The following is an 18,289-nucleotide window of genomic DNA, read 5'->3' as shown; positions in this document are numbered from 1 at the left end:
AAGATTTTGCACCGAAAGCCTTCGATGCTATTTGTGAGCTCGTCGGTGGCGAGGACAAAATCACGGAACCTTCCAAAATCTGGCGCGATGCCTTTATCGTAAATCTGGGCACAAAGGAGAACGAGGGCAAGGTAACTCACCCCAAAGACCTCAAAGGCTGGCATGTCGACGGCGACTTTTTCGTTCATTTTCTGGACTCCCCTGAGCAAGGTCTCCTGGTCATCCCGCTGTTCACAGATATTCTCCCCAACGGTGGCGGCACGTGGGTATGCTCAGAAGGTGTCGGAAAAATCGCAAGGCATCTGCACGACCATCCCAAGGGCGTCTTTCCAAGGATGACACCGGTGGGAGGAACGGAAAACTTCGAGAATGGGCTGGACTTCTACTCCAAGCTTGTCCAAGGCTGTGCGGATGAGAACTTTCACGAGATGACTGGGAACGTCGGGGATGTCATTCTCCTGCATCCATTGATGGTCCATTCGGCTTCCACGAATGGCCGGCGCCTGCCTCGAATCATCACCAACCCACCAGTGTCATTGGTGAAGCCATTTGAATTTGACAGAAGTGAAGAGAGCGAGTACAGCCTGGTAGAATTGAAGACGATACAAGAAGTAGGTGGTCGAGAGAAGCTTCGAGGCTGGAAGATGCAGGGTAAGAGGGAGGAAGTGGTACCAGAGCGAGTCAAACGTCAAGCAAGGATGCTGGAGGAAGAAAAACAGCGGATGCAGCAGAAGAAGACTTCAGTCAATGCCCCCGCCCAGCAGAGTGTCGCCGTTGCTTAGGAGTATTTGGCGGACTGCTTTCGCGTCGAGGCAAATTACTACCCGTGCATGTTGAACCTACTCAGCTCCTAATTGATATTATCCATCGAAGGTCGAGGGGGCTTCAGCGTAAATAGTTGGCGAATAATACTCTGTATAAGTCCAATATTTTGGACTTGGGCACCGAAATGAAAGAGAGTGATTGTGGCAATAGTTCCACTAATGTTTCGCAGTAGAGAACGGCGGATCAAGAGAACGCCAGTCGCAATAGAGTACTCATCATCGACTGCACTTCGTTTGGCTTCTGATTACCTGCGCACGACCAACGACGCTGTCCTCTCTGTTGTCTATTCCCCAAAGGCGTCCAATCCCCCTTCCGCCCACAGTATGCAGATGGCAAGTCTGTTTTGCTATCTCGCGACTGTCCCAGGGTAGAAATCACCCATGTCCAGCTCCCTCAAAGTCCCGACCTCCACCAACACGCCTTCCTTCAACGAGGACAATGATCTTGACCTGACCATCCGTTTCTCTGCCTCGCTTGCCGATCTCCTCCTCACGCTCCCGGGATCCCTGAGTGCCAACACCGCCACCCTCAAACAACTCATCCGCAGTCGCCTCCCCAATGAATACGCCAAACACCGCATCCGGCTTATCTACGCGGGCAAGGCCCTCGTGGATGATGTCCCGCTCGCGGCATCACTGAAGCGCACCGTCTCCCGGCCTCCAAGTCGCATAAGTACGCCGGGGCCGTATGATGACTCTAATGGCGGCGCCAAGAACAAGGGAAAACTCGCCGTACGCGACCAGCCCAACCAGGCACGGATCTATATTCATTGCTCGATTGGGGATCTTGTGCTGTCGGCAGCCGAACTTGCGGAGGAGGCCGCAACGTCTCAAAATGCCACGACAGAATCGGAAGCAGCTGATGGTAGTGCTGCTCCTGCTGCATCCGGACAGCAACATCAGGATCAGCAGGGACAGCAGACAACTACAACGCCCATCCCGAGAGGGTTTGAGAGACTATTGAATGCAGGGTTCACTGCTGCCGAGGTCCAATCGCTGCGCCTCCAGTTCCTGGCCATTCAGGCACATACGCACACCCCAGACACCATGCCTTCGCCGAACACCTTGCGGGATATGGAGGACAGGTGGCTCGATAATTCGAATGCAGGTGGCGAGGCAGGCACTTTGAGCGATGGCATGGGAGGTGGCATGCCGACTGAGGATGACGGGCAGGTTGGTGCGTTGGATGATATGATCTTTGGCACCGCCATGGGTTTCTTTTGGCCCATCGGCTGCCTCATGTGGGGTGTAAGGGAGGAAGGGATATGGAGTCAGCGGCGCAAGATGGCTGTGGTGGTCGGATTCCTCCTCAACGTAGGCCTTGGTCTCATCAGGTATACAGGTTAGAAGCCTATTGTTTGAAAAGCGCTATGGATCACCGTTGCGTTTTTTTGGCAACATATACGTTGTATTCCCCAAGCCGGACACTTTGCATCCATCTGCTCTGTCGCAGAATCAATACATCTGGAACGCTACACATCGAAGCGTGAACTCCCATCCCTCTGTACAATTGCAGAATTAATAGATCTTTTCCAAAAACGCCAGCCCGACAAAATGACCATTCAATATCTGGTGTCGCCTTTCACCTGAACTTGCTGTAAATCACGCCAATAATCAAAAGTACCAAAACCGTGATAATGGCGATGGTGATCATCCGATTGGTAGCCATCCTGTAGTTCACGGTTAGCATGATAAGTTCTTGCTCATTTGCCACATGCCATATATCAAAGAGTCTCACCTACGCGCCATCCCCCTCAACGTCTTGACACTTCGATCGACGTATCCCTCGCTCTGTAGGAGATTTTGATGTGTATTTTCAATCACATTCCTCTGCTGGTGCAGGTCGGCCAACGTCGATGCGCCAATCTGTTCCGTTTCAAGGGCGACGCGTTGACTCTCCCGCAATCGGTCGCTACTCCGGCCAAGTCGCTCAGTGCCGGACAAAAGTTGTTGGCGCTGCTCGAGTTGCAGGTCACGCGGGCCTGCTTCTGGGTCATCCGTGTATCGATCTCCAAAGAGTTGTTTGCGGTCCGAGTCCGCCAGTGATTTCAGCTTGCGGGTCAAGCTGTCGACGTCGGACTGGTGGTTGCGGAAACGGGTGTTTACTTTGGACCGAGCGGACGTGGGGATGTTCGATTTTTCAAGCGTCATTTGGTCCAGCTAGTTCATCGTAGCGTTAGCATGTTTGATGTTGTGTCTGGAGTCAGGCAGAGTAAACCCGTACCAGTTCCTTTGCTTCGTCAATCGCTCTTTCTGCGCCACGGATGGCGGCTTTACGCTCTTCGCCGGAAATTTCTGGGATCTGGTCGAGCTTCTGGGTTATGTCCGCTTCGACAAGTTTCAATTCGGCCTCATACGTGCTGAAGAGCTCGGAGCCTGCGTCTGTATCTAGTGGATTCGACATGTTTGCGGCTCAGGAGACCGTATTCGATGATGCCTAGTGGGATCGGAAGGAGTGTGTCGTCGACTCGTCGAGAGGAAAGGGGACAGGACCGATATCGTGGGTGCGATAATGACGAATGTTTCAGTTGTAGCTTGTAAAGGGTATTTTGGCGACTTCGCAGAGCGTCTGTGTAGATGTATTAGTACTCAGAACTGAGCGCAATTAGAACGACGATGTCATGCAGGGTGGTTGGGTTTGAGGAACGACTGCGGCGATAGCCGATAACGTCTCATAGTCTCACCGATTTCAAGCTAATCCAAATAAGGCTAGAACGAGATTCACATATGAACCAGGCTCGTTTGAGCGCTCAAACCTACCTATATTTGTATATCCAACTCCTTGACGACATGGTACTAGCTGGCACGGAACACATCTGCGTCTTTGATGCTATCTATTCTTCCTCCTAGTACCGCACCCTGTTGACGCTGTTACTCTCTTCCCATTGCCACAGGGTACTCCTCAGCGTCGCTGCTATGAGAGAAGTAACACGTGCCCCTGCGGTGCCAAACAAACAATTATCCAGAAGCAATAAGCCAGACTTGGACTACTGGCCCGATATTGGGAACAAATACCCGATTCCAGGATGCCTGCGCGACATTGACTTCATTGTCGGGGGCCATCCAATGCCAACTTACTCCTATAGACGATCCTTTCGTCTTTGGAGATGCTTGCACATGGAGACCATGAACATATGGACTCACCTTCTCGGGAAGCGACCAGTTCGCTGTTGCCCTCTCAACCGCTGCAGCAGCCGTCTTTTTCGGACTAAGTGCCACATTTCACTCGCTTAGAAGTCATTCATACAAGGTTCGTCACTTTTGGGGGAAGATGGACATTTTGGGAATCTGTATCTTGGCTGTCGGTGCCGGGACATCAGCAACATACTATGCTTGCTATTGTGATGCAATCACCCGATTCAACTACTGGGCACTCAACCTGGGGGCTGGAGCGGCTGCCGCTGCCACACTCTTCGATACTGGTGGTGGCGGCAGCAAGATACGAGCTCTTCGTGGTGGCGTGTTCAGCATCCTTGCAATCTCGGCAATGCTCCCTATCTTGCAGCGCAGTTACTCGTTGGGCTGGCGTCAGTCATATCATGAGGTAGGATCTCAATGGTATCTTGCCGAGGCGCTGTCTCTATTGACTGGTGTTGGGTTGTTTGTTGCCAGCATTCCCGAAAGGCTACGTCCTGGCTCTTTTGATATCTGGGGACACTCTCACCAATTGTTCCACCTTTTCGCCCTGGCAGGCGCTGCCTTCCACCTTGTTGCTTTGATCACAGGATACAAGTACCGGCAAGCACACCTCATTGTTGATCTTCTTCAGTTTCGCTCTCGCCTTGAAGGGGGTCGGCTTGCGTGATTGGCTGTTATTCCGAGGCGAAGAGGACACAGTCACAGACGTCCTGCCTGTGTTACGTTAAAACGAGACATACATGACCTGAGGCTGCAAACGCAATGGTGAAACATGTCTTCAATATATCAGCACGTACTCCGACACATGCTACAAATACGCACACCGGCCCCGTCCTCTTTTTTTCTCGTTCTACTGATAGCAGTGGCTACCGGGTGGGTGTCCGGGCGCGACAGGAGAGGCACGATGGATATAATTTGGGGGTCTTTTCTCACTTTTCTCCTTTGTACGTGGACTTCTGTGTGCCTGAAGATTCCGCACCCCAAAGACAGCCAGCTTCAGCTTCTGGGAAGGAAGGCGAGATGGATGTTCCGGGCCATTGTAGGTCCTGAGCCCGTCCTGTCTGTGGCGATTGGTCAACATGCCTCTGCCCGGCGATCAGTCAAGCGATTCCATGATCGCGGGCACTCACAATGGACTCTCCGGCACGCCCTCTTCGCTGCTATGGGTCTCGAAATATACACTCTGAAACCCTCGATATTGGATCATGAAAACAGCCCCCCTTCGTCCGGATTCGGTAGGTGACCTACTCTATTCTGCAACTATGACGTTGTGCCACGAGAATAACTCAGCGAATCGGCATACCTGCCAAAAGGATATTATGGGTCTGCTTCTGTTATGCTCTAATATATTTTTCCTCATGCAGAGCAGTGTCTCCTCAAATCAATCTTTCAAAAAGATGTAAAAAAAACAATCAACAGTGTGGATTCGCTGATGGTCACCCACTCAACTACTGACACACCGGCACGAGGCTTAAGTACGGCTGAGCGAACGGGAAGCCCTGTTCTCCTCGTCCTATGGTCGATTGCGACATTGAATTTAACACGTTGATAATATATTCCCATTGATTTTATTTCGGAGTCAGTATCGTCTCGGAGATATGCCTTTTTCTCTCTGTAGCCTCTCGCCCATGTCAGAATCTCGCGATTCTTTAGTCTCTACTCCAATCTGGCTCGCCACTCTTTTCGCGAATGCTCTTTCCCTGCCACATGAGCATCATGATGCACAGAGGAAAGAAGAAGACGATCAGAGCCGCAAAGACGCCGAACGTGGCGCTGAAACCGACTTGTCTCAGCATGGGTGGCACGAAAAAGGGCGCCGTGTATGACAACAGGTTTCTGCTGAGATTGAAGACGAGACTGGCCTCGGCTCCTTGGCGAGGATATGATTCCAAGAGGTATGTTTGGCTGTGGGTGTGTGGGAGCTCGTCAGCTTTTTACTGTGTTTCGAAAAGAGAAAAAAGAGCCTGCGGCAAAACTCGCAGAAAGGGCACTTACATGACAGTTGTGGCTATCTCGACGCCAAAGATATAGAATCCCTGACCGACCAATGGCGTCACCCAGCTGTCACCGAATTGAATCGAGATTCCGAACATGAGCAGTCCGCCCGGAGCCGTGATCAGTGCTGGCCATATGGCTCTCAATCGTCTTTCCGGTCTCCATTCTTTGCCATCTCTCAAGCACTTCCTCGCAATGTAGTCGATCGCCGGTCCTGCGTAGGCTTCCCCCACCAAGGCACCGATCAGGCCGGAGAAGGCGGTCAGCCCCACGTCAAGTACGTTGAAATGGAAGGGTGGCCCTTGGAAGATCAGCGGGATCTGAGCCGTGATACCGACGTGCATCATGTACGTCACGCCGAACCAGAATGAAGCCATGGCGACGGCTGGGTAGGTGAACATGACAAAGGGACGGGTGAAAATGAAGAAGAAGCTGTGTTGTTTGCTGGCGTCCCGCTTCGGTCGATGAATGCCGTACCTGGCCCACAGACCTGGTTTCTCAGCGACGTTGTCCCGGCCCGTTTCGAGCGAGGAGGAGTTGGACTCAAGTCGGTCACGAATAAATATGGTTTCCGGAAGAAAGACAATCTGCATCAGCAGTCCAGTTGCGATCAAGATGAGTGATATCCACTGGGACCATCTCCAGCCCAGGCTCTTGTTGTTGATAATGGCGCCTCCGACGATACCGCCGGCGAAAGGGGAGACGACGATTGCGAGTGTCGAGATTCCCACCATCTTGCCCTTTTCGTGTCGAAAGAACTGGGCACACACTGGTCAGCTTGCCTTTTTTTTTGACTTCAAAACATATGGGGGGTTGCGCGAGTATTTACAATGTCACCGATACTAGCAGGACCCAATGTCCAGAAAGCAGATCCACCCAGGCCTTGAATGACTCTTCCAACCATGCATGCACCGTAGCTTTGAGCACTTGCGACCACGATTGATCCCACGATGGCAATGACATTCGACATCAACAGAACAGGCCTTCGGCCGATAAAATGGCTCAAAGGACTCCACAAGAAGGGTCCGACCGCGTACAGAGCCACAGGTGTGTTTCCAAGGTACACAGCGATGTCTTTTGTGGTGCCGTACGTTTCTGCCAGCTCCAAGGTACCGGGAACGAGGGATGTCACTGCCATATAGCAGACGAATGCCAGGTAAGATATCGTGATCATGGCCATGTATTTGCGGAAATACGACCTGCGGTGGGGGGAGAAATCCTTCAGTGTCTGCCGTGTCACTCTCCTAGAACGGAAGCCCTTACCAGTTTAATGGGTCTGTTGGATCGTCGGATGGTTGTGGCATCAAGACTATACCGTTACGCATTTTGAGATTTTCTTCGCCGCCACCGGAGGGGTCATCTTTGGCGTCTGCCAATGCACCTTTTGTTGTACGCCGCATCTCGCCTTCTTTTACTGTGTTAGTCACCCTGTCGCAGAAATGTTGGGCAGAGAGTTCGGTCCGCGCATACCAAAATGAGCTAAATCGGTCTTTGATACCATCTTTCCCTCCTGGATTTTCGAGATTCTCGAAACAGCCTTTACTCCGTACGGGCTCAAAATATATACTCATCAAAAGGTGTGTTTGGATTTACTCGCAGGGGTACTTATACCACCCATGCTCCTGGGGCGCGGTCCCAGATCTTGATCCACCCCCCAATTTTTCTCCATAGTCGTCTTCTCTTGCGAATGCAAGCTTAGTCCCTAACAGACGATACATGCAGTACAGACAGTACAAAAAGTGCAATTCGTCACGGATGCAGACATCCTCTGGACGCCCCATCCCCAATCGTATGGGGTATAGTACTCTCCACTTTTGATGCCGTACATTCAAACTTGTACTTACTGTGCAGACCCTGAGAAACCGATTCAACAGAATGTTGTTAACAGTGAAATGGATATCTTGATTGGGATATGTGATTGATTGGGGTCGTTTTCTATCGGGTGCATGCAACCGATGATCGAACATGTATGCATGCACCCCACGAGCGTCGGCTGTTGTTGTAACAAGTATTTCTTGGAGATCAAACGACCCCGGTGATGTTTGTCAATGCCACGCGAGCCGGGGTTGAATCCTGGGCGAAGAAGCCAGTCCTTGTGATACATGTTTCGACTATCTTACCCGCAAGGTCACGCAACACTTCTTTTACGACGATACAGGAGCAGAGGTTCAAGTTGACGCCGTTGGATAGCAACAAAGCAATGCCTGGATCATTGCCCTCAGAAGTACCGAGTCGCTCTCTAGCGGCGATTCAGGACGCCTCTACCGACAAAATTTCGACCCGGGAGAGAGAAACGCCTACACCAGAATCGACCCAAGTTCTTGTGAGGATCAGTTGTACGGGAGTCTGCGCCTCGGATTTACATCTCAGCAGGAGGGACCTCCCGTACCTACAGCCCACGGTGTCGATCGGTGGCCACGAAGGGGTTGGAAACATTGTCGGTTTGGGCGGCGAAGTCGACGAGAGAGTCTGGAAAGTCGGCGACCGAGTCGCTGTTCGATGGCTACACCGAGTTTGTTTGGAGTGTGACCTGTGTACGACCGGGGGGCACGAAAACCTCTGTCCAAACAGAAAAATCAGCGGGAAAGACGTCGAGGGTTGTTTTGCTCAATACGCCCTGGCCGATTCGAAGTACCTCGTGCGTATCCCGGATGAGATCAGCGACGACGCTGACGCCGCTCCCATCCTGTGCGCGGGAGTGACGGTCTATAAAGCACTGAAGATTGCAAACCTAGGAAAAGGGTCGTGGGTGGCCATCGCCGGGGCTGGAGGAGGGTTGGGTCATCTTGCGATTCAATATGCAACGGCCATGGGTCTGAGACCTATTGGTCTGGACGCCGGCAAAAAGGAGATTTGTTTATCTCTAGGTGCCGAGGGGTACGTCGACGTTTTGGAGTGCAAAGACAGCGTCGCCGAGGTTCAAAGATTGACTGGGGGAAAAGGTGCCTCTGGGGCATTGATATGCGCGTCCAATGGAAAAGCCTACGCCGATGCTGTCAAATACCTGGCAAAAGCTGGGACGATGGTGTGTATAGGTCTACCACCCAAACCGTCACCTATCCCAGTCTTGCCCGAGGACTTTATCGCGAGGGGAATCAAAATCATGGGCACATCCACGGGTACTTTGAAAGACACCGAAGAGGCCTTGGACTACGTGGCTCGAGGACTCGTCAGACCGAGATTGGTTGAAAAGTCCTTGGACGATATTGAGAGTGTCTTGGAAGATATCGAACGTGCCAAAGTAGAGGGAAGGGTGGTTATTAGAATGGTACATTGAAGAGGCCAATATCACCTTGAGGTCTACTAGCTCAGTAGTACTCAGTCAACATACCTACATACATATATATGTGGCGACATTGATCCATCACAAACCAACCCTTCAATTTACCACAATTCGTGGGTTTGGCAATGGTTTTTCTTCTCTTAGAGATGTACTGCGAGCACCCCCCTTTTTTCCCCTCTCTTTCTTAAAAAAAAAGGACTTACCTACCCAGATCTTACTTTACATGCAGAGTACGGGTACTGTGTACATACGCGCGGAGATAGGGAGTAAGAAACCAGAACAAAGTAGAATGGGCGCTCGGGTGCATGTCTCCGGCACGCCATCAAACAAAGTCGGGAATGTACAATGCAGATCACAATCCCTGAAAATGGGAACAAAGAATCGGTCCGGTCTCCGATAACTCGTGACGAGTACGAGCAGTATGTGGCGAGTCATACCCGTCATATCGGGGGTTGTCCAAGCTTACCAACAAGACTACCCCTACGCCGGCAAGGTAGGTTGGTATTCGAGACTCGACCTGGTTCAGCGGAAAGCATTTCAAAAAATGACACCCCATCAACTAAACAACCCATGTGGCTTCTCACTTTCACACCTGCCCTGATCAATATTGGATGCGGCTCCATTTAGTAGAGAGAGGCAACCAGAAATGGGTCTCGGCGGTTCGAGATGACCGCTGGTGCTATTGAACGACTCGTTACGATGTGCCTCTACAATACTCCCAAACATACAATACATTCAGGACATGTACAAGCTCCGCGGTCATCAACTCTTTACCAAGACGGAAGGATTGACTTGGCTTCACGGATTTGCCAAAAGCTTGTTTGTACCGCGTTCTAACCTTATCATTAAACGTTGGTGGCGTTTCCCCCGAGTATGATGAATGTACAACGGGATACGAGTAATACAGTAAAACGTCAAAGCTTTGGGTACATTACATGCCGCATTCGACCTGATGTTTTAGGTATGCAGGGCATGCTTTGTGATGGAATGCTACCAATGAGATTGACCTGACCTATACACATTCGGGAGCAGCTTGAATTGTTCCTTGTCTGAAAATGCTCCAGACCGAGCGACTCAAAGATCTTACTCGAAATAAGTACACGACGTCCAAAGCCAGACTGCGGTTGTAGAATTCGCTACACCCCTTCACACCATCTATTATCGACACCGTGATCTACAGTCAATTAGTTCGTCATGCTTGCAAACCGAATTCCACCACCACCAACACGACGGGTCAAGCCTAGACTCTCCCCCGATAAAATCAATAAACAATTCATCGTAATCCCTTTCACTACCCGCGACAGCCGCTTCGTCCTCTGGTACTATTTCACCACGAACCTCGATTTCCAGTCAATTGCCATTGCCAGGAACGCCACTTTCTGCAATAATCAACAGCAGTTGATGACTGCGCGGCAGGCAAGAAATATCGTCAACAAAATCGTGCGTCAGCGATTACCGACCTTCAAAGGCGAATTGGCTCCCGACGGTCACTTTCCCAGACCAATAGGATTTGGCTGGGCTCCTTGTGACCATGGAATGTGCTGTTCCAAATTGGCAGAAACCGGAGGAAAACCGTCAATCGTTCGAAGTCTCAGGCGACAGGCGAAGAATGAGCATGACAATGGAAGCATCGCGACCACAATATGGCATGGCACCTGGGATGAACTTCTGGCATGCCCAAGAGATCACAGTGCCGCAACTGATAAAGAGCAAGGCAACTCCAGATCAACACAGCCTGAGGAATGTCTAAGCTCTTCTTCAATCTCCTCGTACTCCTTGCGGTACCGCTTTCGGAAACTTCACAATCGCCGGAAGCTTTAAATGCAATGTTTGAGCAGTTGGCACGGTGGAGGACGTTGTATGTTCACGTCCACCGCTAGGAAGGTGCCATGAAAAGTGTAGGCCCTCTGGACAGGTTGCAGAAATGATTTGGACACCTGCGATGCACAAATCACTCCTTCGCGGTTCTCTGCCATAAGCAAATACCTGTCGGATTTGGCTCGCACAGAGCGCGAACTGATTGCTGAGTTCGAATCTCATGATGAGCCCCACCAGCGTGTCTTACCTCTTACACCACCAGTCTCGTAAGCCGACTCCTCCTCCACGAACTTGAGCCTTTCGACGACTTGACGAGCCCTGAAACTTTTGACAAACTTCCAAGCTTCAGTATCTGCCAAATTCCAGGCTTCAGCAACCCTTCGAATCTCGAGCAAATTCTCATCCTTGCTGCGGATCGTCTTCGCAGCCTTGAGCAAAAGATCCACTTCAATGGCCGCCTGTTCTTCTGATGGTGGATCGGGGTCAGAACCCTTCTTCCGTTCTGCAGGCAGTCCAGCCGGAGACTTGGCCCAACGTTCGGGTCCAGGAACTGGAGGAAGAGATTCACCATGAGAAACAGTCGTCCTTGGAATTGGAAATCCAAAGTGCCAGTCAAGATGCTCAAGCCAGTCTTCTGGAAACGGAGCGATCTTTTTTTCCTTGGGGTGAGCATCGTTTGTCGGAGATTTTGGAGGAGGCGGAGGGGGCCAGAAGGAAGCCGGAAAGTGTTCGGTTGTGAACCATAAGGAACGGCTGGAACCGTAATCTGAAGCCACAGCATCCTTCAAGCTAACAACTCGACTTGGACCTCCTCTAGAGTCCCCAAGGAGGTCACGAGTGACGGCGGTGATCCAAGGATCCCTATCGGTGTGCCGTCTGATATGTGCGACGGTCAGAACATCGCTTTGATTAGCCAGCGTGGCCATGGTGTAAGGATGGGGTACGATGGAAATTGTAAATAATGACGATGTATTCCTGAAGGAGGGTGCAACGTTTATTCGCATCTTGGATCCGATACAAGGACTGCATTTTGGTCGGTTGGGCGGGCAAGAAGACTGGAGTATCGAGGCCGGGCATTCGGCAAGGAGTCCCGCTAGATCTTTGGCTGGCTTTACAAGCGAGAAGGTATGCGCTGCAAGCGGCTGCAACACAGCAATACCACTGCTAAAACTGTTCTGCCATATGGTATGGAGGTGTGCAATCATCAACTGGTTGAGTGAGCGCCGACCTTTGCTAGGGTCTTTGAGAATTTGTTCGGCGAGAATTGGATATTTGGCGGGTATCGTTTGAGAGTCGTAGTGCGCTATCGATGTAGGCTGCTCAACTTTGAACCACTCAGACCCCAGTGCCTCTGTTATGGAAGTGATAGAAGATTTTAACTTGGAGTTTTCAAGAGCCGCTCGGATGGCATTATCGATCTGAGTTTGTTCCCCAGCAAACAAACCGGATCCAAGTCCTTCGAATCTGAGAAGATGTGGATATTGTCCGCGGCGTAGATGTGAAAGCAAAAGATCATCGTAGGCTCCCATTGGCAGACAGTACCAGCTGGCCAGCATCCCTGTTCCCATGTGAGCCCATGCCATCCACTGCCTGAATTCCTGATCCAGCGCAGCGGGAAGCTTCTCCGCCTGCATAGTTTGATATAATGGATGGCTCATAGCCTCGGCCTCTGTCAATATAACAGGACGGAAGCCGTGAGCCCACCATGCGCGGCGCCAAGTCAGAAGTAGCTCTCTGTCCACCTTTTTCACATTCTCGTCCCTTCTCACAGTGGTGTCGTAGTAGGTGTACACGGGAGGACGGTCAGACAGCGGCGGAAGAACGACTCGTTCCTCGTCGAGAGTTATGGAAGAAGAGAAAGGGTTCAGCCATGTCCAATCACTGTGCCAGGAACTATCGCCGTGGGTGCTATTCTTTTGTTGAGGAGGTTTGTGTGCGGACCTCTGAAAGGTGAAGCGGAAAGGTACGTTGAGATTCGTTAGGGACTCGCGGAGAGCTTCTCTATAACTAGAAGCTTCGTCCAAGGCATTGGCCGCTGGATTTGAAGTGGTACTGAAAATCACGATGCCAATCAAGAAGAATGCGCCAACAACGAGGTATCTGGAAAATCGTCTCGGAGGCATGATGACGCCGGTGGCTAGAAGAAAACAAAACCCATAGACAGAACAAGTTCAGAAAATGTTAGATTAGCATTGAAAGTACTCCTTGCCCCTGAAAATCACCACCGATATGCACAAGATGTGTTGTTTATTGCATAGCACCTTCAGAGGTGTACGCGTTGCAGCTGGGGCAAGTCTCCAGAAAAGCCGCAGTTACGAGTACGAGTAGAGGTTGCTCCGGCTTACCTAAACAAGGCTGAAACTAACCAAAGTTGAGCGCCAAGGCAGCCTTGTCCAGCCTTGTCCAGGTTTTCCCCATGGTCCCACTACTGAGTCGCCAATTCCCTTCCGTCATCGGCCCAAAGAAATTTATCTACATTACTGACTCACTTGCACCGACTACCTCATTTTGAGTCCTACCAAATCTACGAATATGGCGGGTGGCGGCCCAAATGAAGATCACCTGAATTGGTGGACTTCACTGTTACAAAATCAGACCTTATCTCCTCTGACGAGGGATTATCCTGAGGCAACATCAGGAAATGTGCACGATTGGGCCGTCGGTGCTGTCGAAGCCTTGTCGGCTCCAGCCAGCACTACCGAAGCATTGAAGAAGTTGGGGAGCTTAGGACCTACAGTTACGCTACTGCAGACAGCCCTCGTTGTTCTTGTGAGCAGACTGACAGGCGATGAGGACATCAGCATCGGTATCAACTCAGTGGAGAATGGGCCGGCTTTCGTTTTGAGGACGTCGGTAACTCCCACGGAGCCGTTCTCGCAATTGTACACGAGAATAAGCGATATCTCAAATGAAGCTGTTGAAAGACCCGTCCCACTTGATACTCTCAAGTCTCGATTGACAACATCAACGTTATTTCGGTTTGCTATTCTTAATACCACGGAAGACAAGGCCAACCCTGTGGCGGATATGAAAACGACAGATTTCGTCCTCAACTATCGACTTTCTGCTGCCGGGGAGCTTTTCTTGACTGCCAGATACAACCAACTTCTGGTTTCGAGTAGCAGAATAAAGGGGCTTCTGGCGCAGTTCACCCAACTCCTCGAAAACTCTGCTGAGGACCTCAACGCGCCTATTGGTGGCATTGTTTTCGCGACGCCCGACGAGAAGAAATTCCTCCCAGATCCGACAAACGACCTCGAGTGGTCTTCATTCCGCGGTGCTATCCACGACATCTTCTCTGCAAATGCTGAAGCTCACCCTGATCGCACTTGCGTAGTAGAGACCGCGTCCGACGACGGACCCGAAAGAAGATTCACCTATCAACAAATACACGAGGCCTCCAATATCTTGGCTCACCACCTCGTCAATGCCGGCCTAGAAAGGGGTGAGGTTGTCATGATATATTCGTACCGTGGAGTTGATCTCGTCGTTGCGGTAATGGGAACCTTGAAAGCTGGAGGGACCTTTTCCGTTCTGGACCCCGCTTACCCTCCAGATCGACAAAATATCTACCTTGATGTTTCAAGACCACGAGCGCTCGTTGTTATAGACAAGGCTACTCAGGATGCCGGGGAACTTTCAGAGAAGGTGAGAGGGTTTATCAAGGACAACTTAGACCTCAGAACAGAAGTGCCAGCCTTACGATTGCAAGATGATGGTTTTCTGCAGGGCGGAGAGGCGAACAACAAGGACGTGTTCGACTCAATCCGAGATAAGAGAGCTAAGGGCCCTAGTGTTGTTGTTGGACCGGATTCTATACCTACGTTGTCATTCACTTCGGGTAGTGAAGGCCGGCCAAAGGGTGTCCGAGGTATTATTACGTGTCAAAATGAAGTACTTCACGTGTTAACGAGTTTGCAGGCCGTCATTACTCACTGGCATTCTATTTCGACTGGATGGCAAAGACGTTCAATCTCTCTGAGAAGGACAAATTTACGATGCTTAGCGGTATCGCTCACGACCCCATCCAACGAGACATGTTCACTCCGCTGTTCTTAGGCGCACAGCTTCTTGTCCCATCCAAGAACGATATTCAGAACGAGCGCCTGGCAGAGTGGATGCAGAAATATGGTGCCACGGTGACTCACCTGACACCAGCTATGGGACAGATTCTTGTCGGTGGTGCGACTGCACATTTCGACAAATTGCACCATGCCTTTTTCGTCGGTGACATTCTTATCAAAAGAGATTGCAGATCCCTCCAAGACCTGGCCCCTAATGTGCGTATTGTAAACATGTACGGCACAACGGAAACTCAACGCGCGGTCAGCTACTATGAGATCCCAAGTCAGAACGAAAATGGTGCTTTCCTGCTGAACATGAAAGATGTCATTCCCGCCGGTCGTGGCATGTATAATGTGCAGATGCTTGTGGTTAATCGGTTTGACCGCACCAAAGTATGTGCCGTCGGAGAAATTGGTGAGATATATGTACGAGCGTCTGGCCTTGCTGAAGGATACCTCGGTACACCGGAACTCACAAAGACCAAATTCGTTGAGAATTGGTTCCCCGGTCACGAAAGAGGACTCGAATCGGACAAGGTTCGCTTTGAAGCCAAATATAAGAACGAGCCCTGGGCCAATTATTACTTCGGGCCTCGCGACCGCCTGTATAGAAGTGGAGACCTTGGACGATACACTCCGGATGGCGACGTGGAATGCTCTGGAAGAGCAGACGACCAGGTCAAGATCCGGGGTTTCCGTATAGAACTGGGTGAGATCGACACACATCTCTCGCAACATCCCCTGATACGGGAGAACGTCACGCTCGTACGAAGAGATAAGTTTGAGGAACAGACGTTAGTCAGCTACGTTGTACCTCAACTCCAGGCCTGGAGACAGTTCTTGACCCAAAAGGGCAAAGAAGATGAACAGGACGATAACTCTCTGGTCAGCAGATTCCAACGTTTCAGATTACTCCAACAAGAGGTGCAGGAGTATCTCCGAACCAAATTGCCGGCATATGCTGTCCCTTCAATCATCGTTCCCATGAGAGCGATGCCACTTAATCCCAACGGCAAAATTGACAAACCCAAGCTTCCATTCCCAGACACGGCAATGCTATCAGCCAGCAGACGCCGCAAATCATCCACCCTTCAGCAGCTCACCGAAGGCGAATTTTCTCTCGCACAAATATGGGCTAAGCTCGTTCCTGGACTTATCCCCAAGACCATTAAACCTACAGAATCGTTCTTTGAGATCGGTGGCGAGAGTATGAAGGCTCAACAGTTGGCATACCACGTACGGCGTAGCCTCGGTGTGGATCTTGCAATCAGCAAGATCTATAACCGGCCCCACCTGAAGGAAATGGCTGCCATCATTGATCAGATGAGATCAGCTGATTCTCTGGAAGGTCGGCTGGATGAGGACACGGATGGAAACCAAAGCAATGGTGTCAAAGCTGAAGATTTTTATTCAGCAGATGCGTTGAAGATGGTCGAACAGCTTCCGACATCCTTCTCGACAGTCTCTTCGACGAACCCTCCCTCAGAACCGGTGGTCTTCCTGACAGGTGCTACAGGATTTTTGGGATCATTCATTCTAAAGGACCTCCTTGACCGTCAAAATCCTACGGTGAAGAAGGTCATTGCGTTGGTGCGCGCAAAGGATGCAACCGCCGGTCTTGAACGCATACGAGGCACGTGTCAAGCTTACGGTGTCTGGAATGACTCCTGGAAGTCACGAATCCAATGTGTCGCAGGAAATCTCGGTCCGGCCAAGTTTGGCTTGTCGGATGATGCCGAATACCAAAACATCGTCCAAGAAACTGACGTCGTCATCCACAACGGTGCTCAAGTTCACTGGATTAATACGTATGAAATGCTCAAGCCACCCAACGTGCTGGGTACCATTGAGGCGGTGAAGCTTTGCGCAGAGGGTAAACCCAAGCTGTTTGCTTTTGTTTCGTCCACGAGCGTGCTGGACCACGAACACTTCGTCGCCGAGAGCGAGCGGATCATCGCCGCTGGCGGTGAAGGTATCAGCGAAGCAGACGACTTGACGGGTAGCAGCAAGGGTCTCGGAACCGGCTACGGACAGTCCAAATGGGCTTCGGAATATCTGGTCAGAGAGGCCGGACGGAGAGGCCTACGTGGTTCCATCATTAGAAGTGGATACGTGTTGGGGTCGTCCAAATCTGGAACCACAAACACTGACGATTTCCTGATACGTATGTTGAAGGGTTGTGTTCAATTGGGTACGAGGCCCAACATCAACAATACGGTCAACATGGTCCCTGTCGATCACGTGGCGAGAACAGTGGTCGCAACGGCTTTCTTTCCTGCCTCCCCTCAAGGAGTCAGTGTCGCTCACATTACAGGTCATCCTCGTCTTCGATTTGTAAGTTATGTTTTCGTTTTGTCTTTTTTGACCGTGGATGATTGATCATTTAGCTCTTAATAACCGGCGGTGGGATTGTTTCGGGCTGCGAGAGAGAGAGAGCTCTTGCTGACACTTTTTTCTTTTTGCAGAACCAATATCTTGCCGTCCTTCAGACTTACGGTTACAAAGCCGAACTCACCGATTACATCCCTTGGGCATCTTCACTCGAAAATTACGTGAGCAACAATACCGATTTTGCACTCATGCCACTGTTTACTTTCGTCGCCAACGATCTACCATCAAACACCCGAGCACCTGAACTCGACGACAGCAATGCCGAGAAATCTCTTTATGCGGATGCCTCCAAGTGGACGGGAGAAGATGTCAGTGCCGGTGCAGGTGTTACCAAAACTGAAATTGGCAAGGTGAGTCCATCACGTTTAGTAGACGTTCTTGGGTTCTTCGATCGGAAAAGCTGTTTGTGCCTATATAATAGTACCGCATCGATTTCGAATGCTGACAGGTGATTAATTTAGTACCTTGCATATCTCGTCGAGATTGGTTTCCTTCCACCACCGACGAACGTGACCAGCGGTGACGTGAAGCGATTGCCGCAGATCAAAATCGGTCCTGAACAAAGGGCGGCTCTGGCCAGTGTCGGTGGTAGGGGAGGGTTGAGTTGAACACCTATAGTATTGCACTTGACGAGTGATCGTTATGTACATGTGTCGGTGAGGGAATTGGAATTTAGAAAACAAAGCTCAGGATTACACCAAGTTGATACTATTACTTGGGCCGAGATCAAAAGTAGTGAAGGGGATTCGGTGTGACAAAAAAATCAAAAATGGCAA

At 50.8% G+C, this 18,289-nt stretch overlaps 6 protein-coding genes and 1 non-coding gene across 8 annotated transcripts; 3 read left to right on the top strand and 4 right to left on the bottom strand.

Moving 5' to 3' along the window:
* The first annotated feature begins 1,083 nt into the window (after nucleotides 1-1,083).
* On the top strand, nucleotides 1,084-2,402 carry PV06_03159 (uncharacterized protein). Its single transcript, XM_016403918.1, has one exon. It carries the CDS (start codon nucleotides 1,206-1,208, stop codon nucleotides 2,169-2,171), a length of 966 nt encoding a protein of 321 aa, XP_016264923.1. The 5' UTR covers nucleotides 1,084-1,205; the 3' UTR covers nucleotides 2,172-2,402.
* On the bottom strand, nucleotides 2,072-3,454 carry PV06_03158 (uncharacterized protein). Its single transcript, XM_016403917.1, has 3 exons — nucleotides 3,049-3,454; nucleotides 2,563-2,984; nucleotides 2,072-2,494 (listed from the first exon to the last, which is right to left on the bottom strand). The coding sequence occupies exons 1-3, from the start codon at nucleotides 3,226-3,228 to the stop codon at nucleotides 2,407-2,409; spliced, it is 690 nt and encodes a 229-aa protein (XP_016264922.1). The 5' UTR covers nucleotides 3,229-3,454; the 3' UTR covers nucleotides 2,072-2,406.
* Nucleotides 3,455-5,369: 1,915 nt separating this feature from the next.
* Nucleotides 5,370-5,485, bottom strand: PV06_03157. The gene has a single exon (XR_001622152.1). It is a non-coding gene; the product is annotated as a 5S ribosomal RNA (ribosomal RNA).
* A 126-nt stretch (nucleotides 5,486-5,611) lies between these two features.
* Nucleotides 5,612-7,458, bottom strand: PV06_03156 (uncharacterized protein; the record flags this gene model as incomplete). Its single annotated transcript, XM_016403916.1, has 5 exons — nucleotides 5,612-5,867; nucleotides 5,958-6,715; nucleotides 6,787-7,156; nucleotides 7,221-7,365; nucleotides 7,428-7,458. The coding sequence occupies 5 exons, from the start codon at nucleotides 7,456-7,458 to the stop codon at nucleotides 5,612-5,614; spliced, it is 1,560 nt and encodes a 519-aa protein (XP_016264921.1).
* Nucleotides 7,459-10,168: 2,710 nt separating this feature from the next.
* Nucleotides 10,169-13,336, bottom strand: PV06_03154 (uncharacterized protein). The gene has a single exon (XM_016403914.1). It carries the CDS (start codon nucleotides 13,179-13,181, stop codon nucleotides 11,277-11,279), a length of 1,905 nt encoding a protein of 634 aa, XP_016264919.1. The 5' UTR covers nucleotides 13,182-13,336; the 3' UTR covers nucleotides 10,169-11,276.
* On the top strand, nucleotides 10,435-11,061 carry PV06_03155 (uncharacterized protein; the record flags this gene model as incomplete). Its single annotated transcript, XM_016403915.1, has 1 exon — nucleotides 10,435-11,061. The coding sequence occupies one exon, from the start codon at nucleotides 10,435-10,437 to the stop codon at nucleotides 11,059-11,061; it is 627 nt and encodes a 208-aa protein (XP_016264920.1).
* A 254-nt stretch (nucleotides 13,337-13,590) lies between the features above and the next one.
* On the top strand, nucleotides 13,591-18,286 carry PV06_03153 (the record flags this gene model as incomplete). 2 transcript variants are annotated; one of them, XM_016403912.1, is made up of 4 exons in its annotated part: nucleotides 13,591-14,929; nucleotides 14,980-17,456; nucleotides 17,588-17,863; nucleotides 17,975-18,286. In XM_016403912.1, 4 exons carry the CDS (start codon nucleotides 13,591-13,593, stop codon nucleotides 18,119-18,121), a joined length of 4,239 nt encoding a protein of 1,412 aa, XP_016264917.1. In that variant the 3' UTR covers nucleotides 18,122-18,286. The 2 variants fall into 2 exon arrangements, with proteins under 2 accessions (XP_016264917.1, XP_016264918.1); XM_016403913.1 differs by having other exon boundaries at nucleotides 14,980-17,863.
* Between the last annotated feature and the right edge of the window lie 3 nt (nucleotides 18,287-18,289).

Source organism: Exophiala oligosperma (genome assembly GCF_000835515.1).
Source record: "Exophiala oligosperma strain CBS 72588 unplaced genomic scaffold supercont1.3, whole genome shotgun sequence".
NCBI lineage: Eukaryota > Fungi > Ascomycota > Eurotiomycetes > Chaetothyriales > Herpotrichiellaceae > Exophiala > Exophiala oligosperma.
The sequence above is the reverse complement of the archived record's forward strand: the minus strand, read 5'-3'. Positions and strand labels throughout refer to the sequence as shown.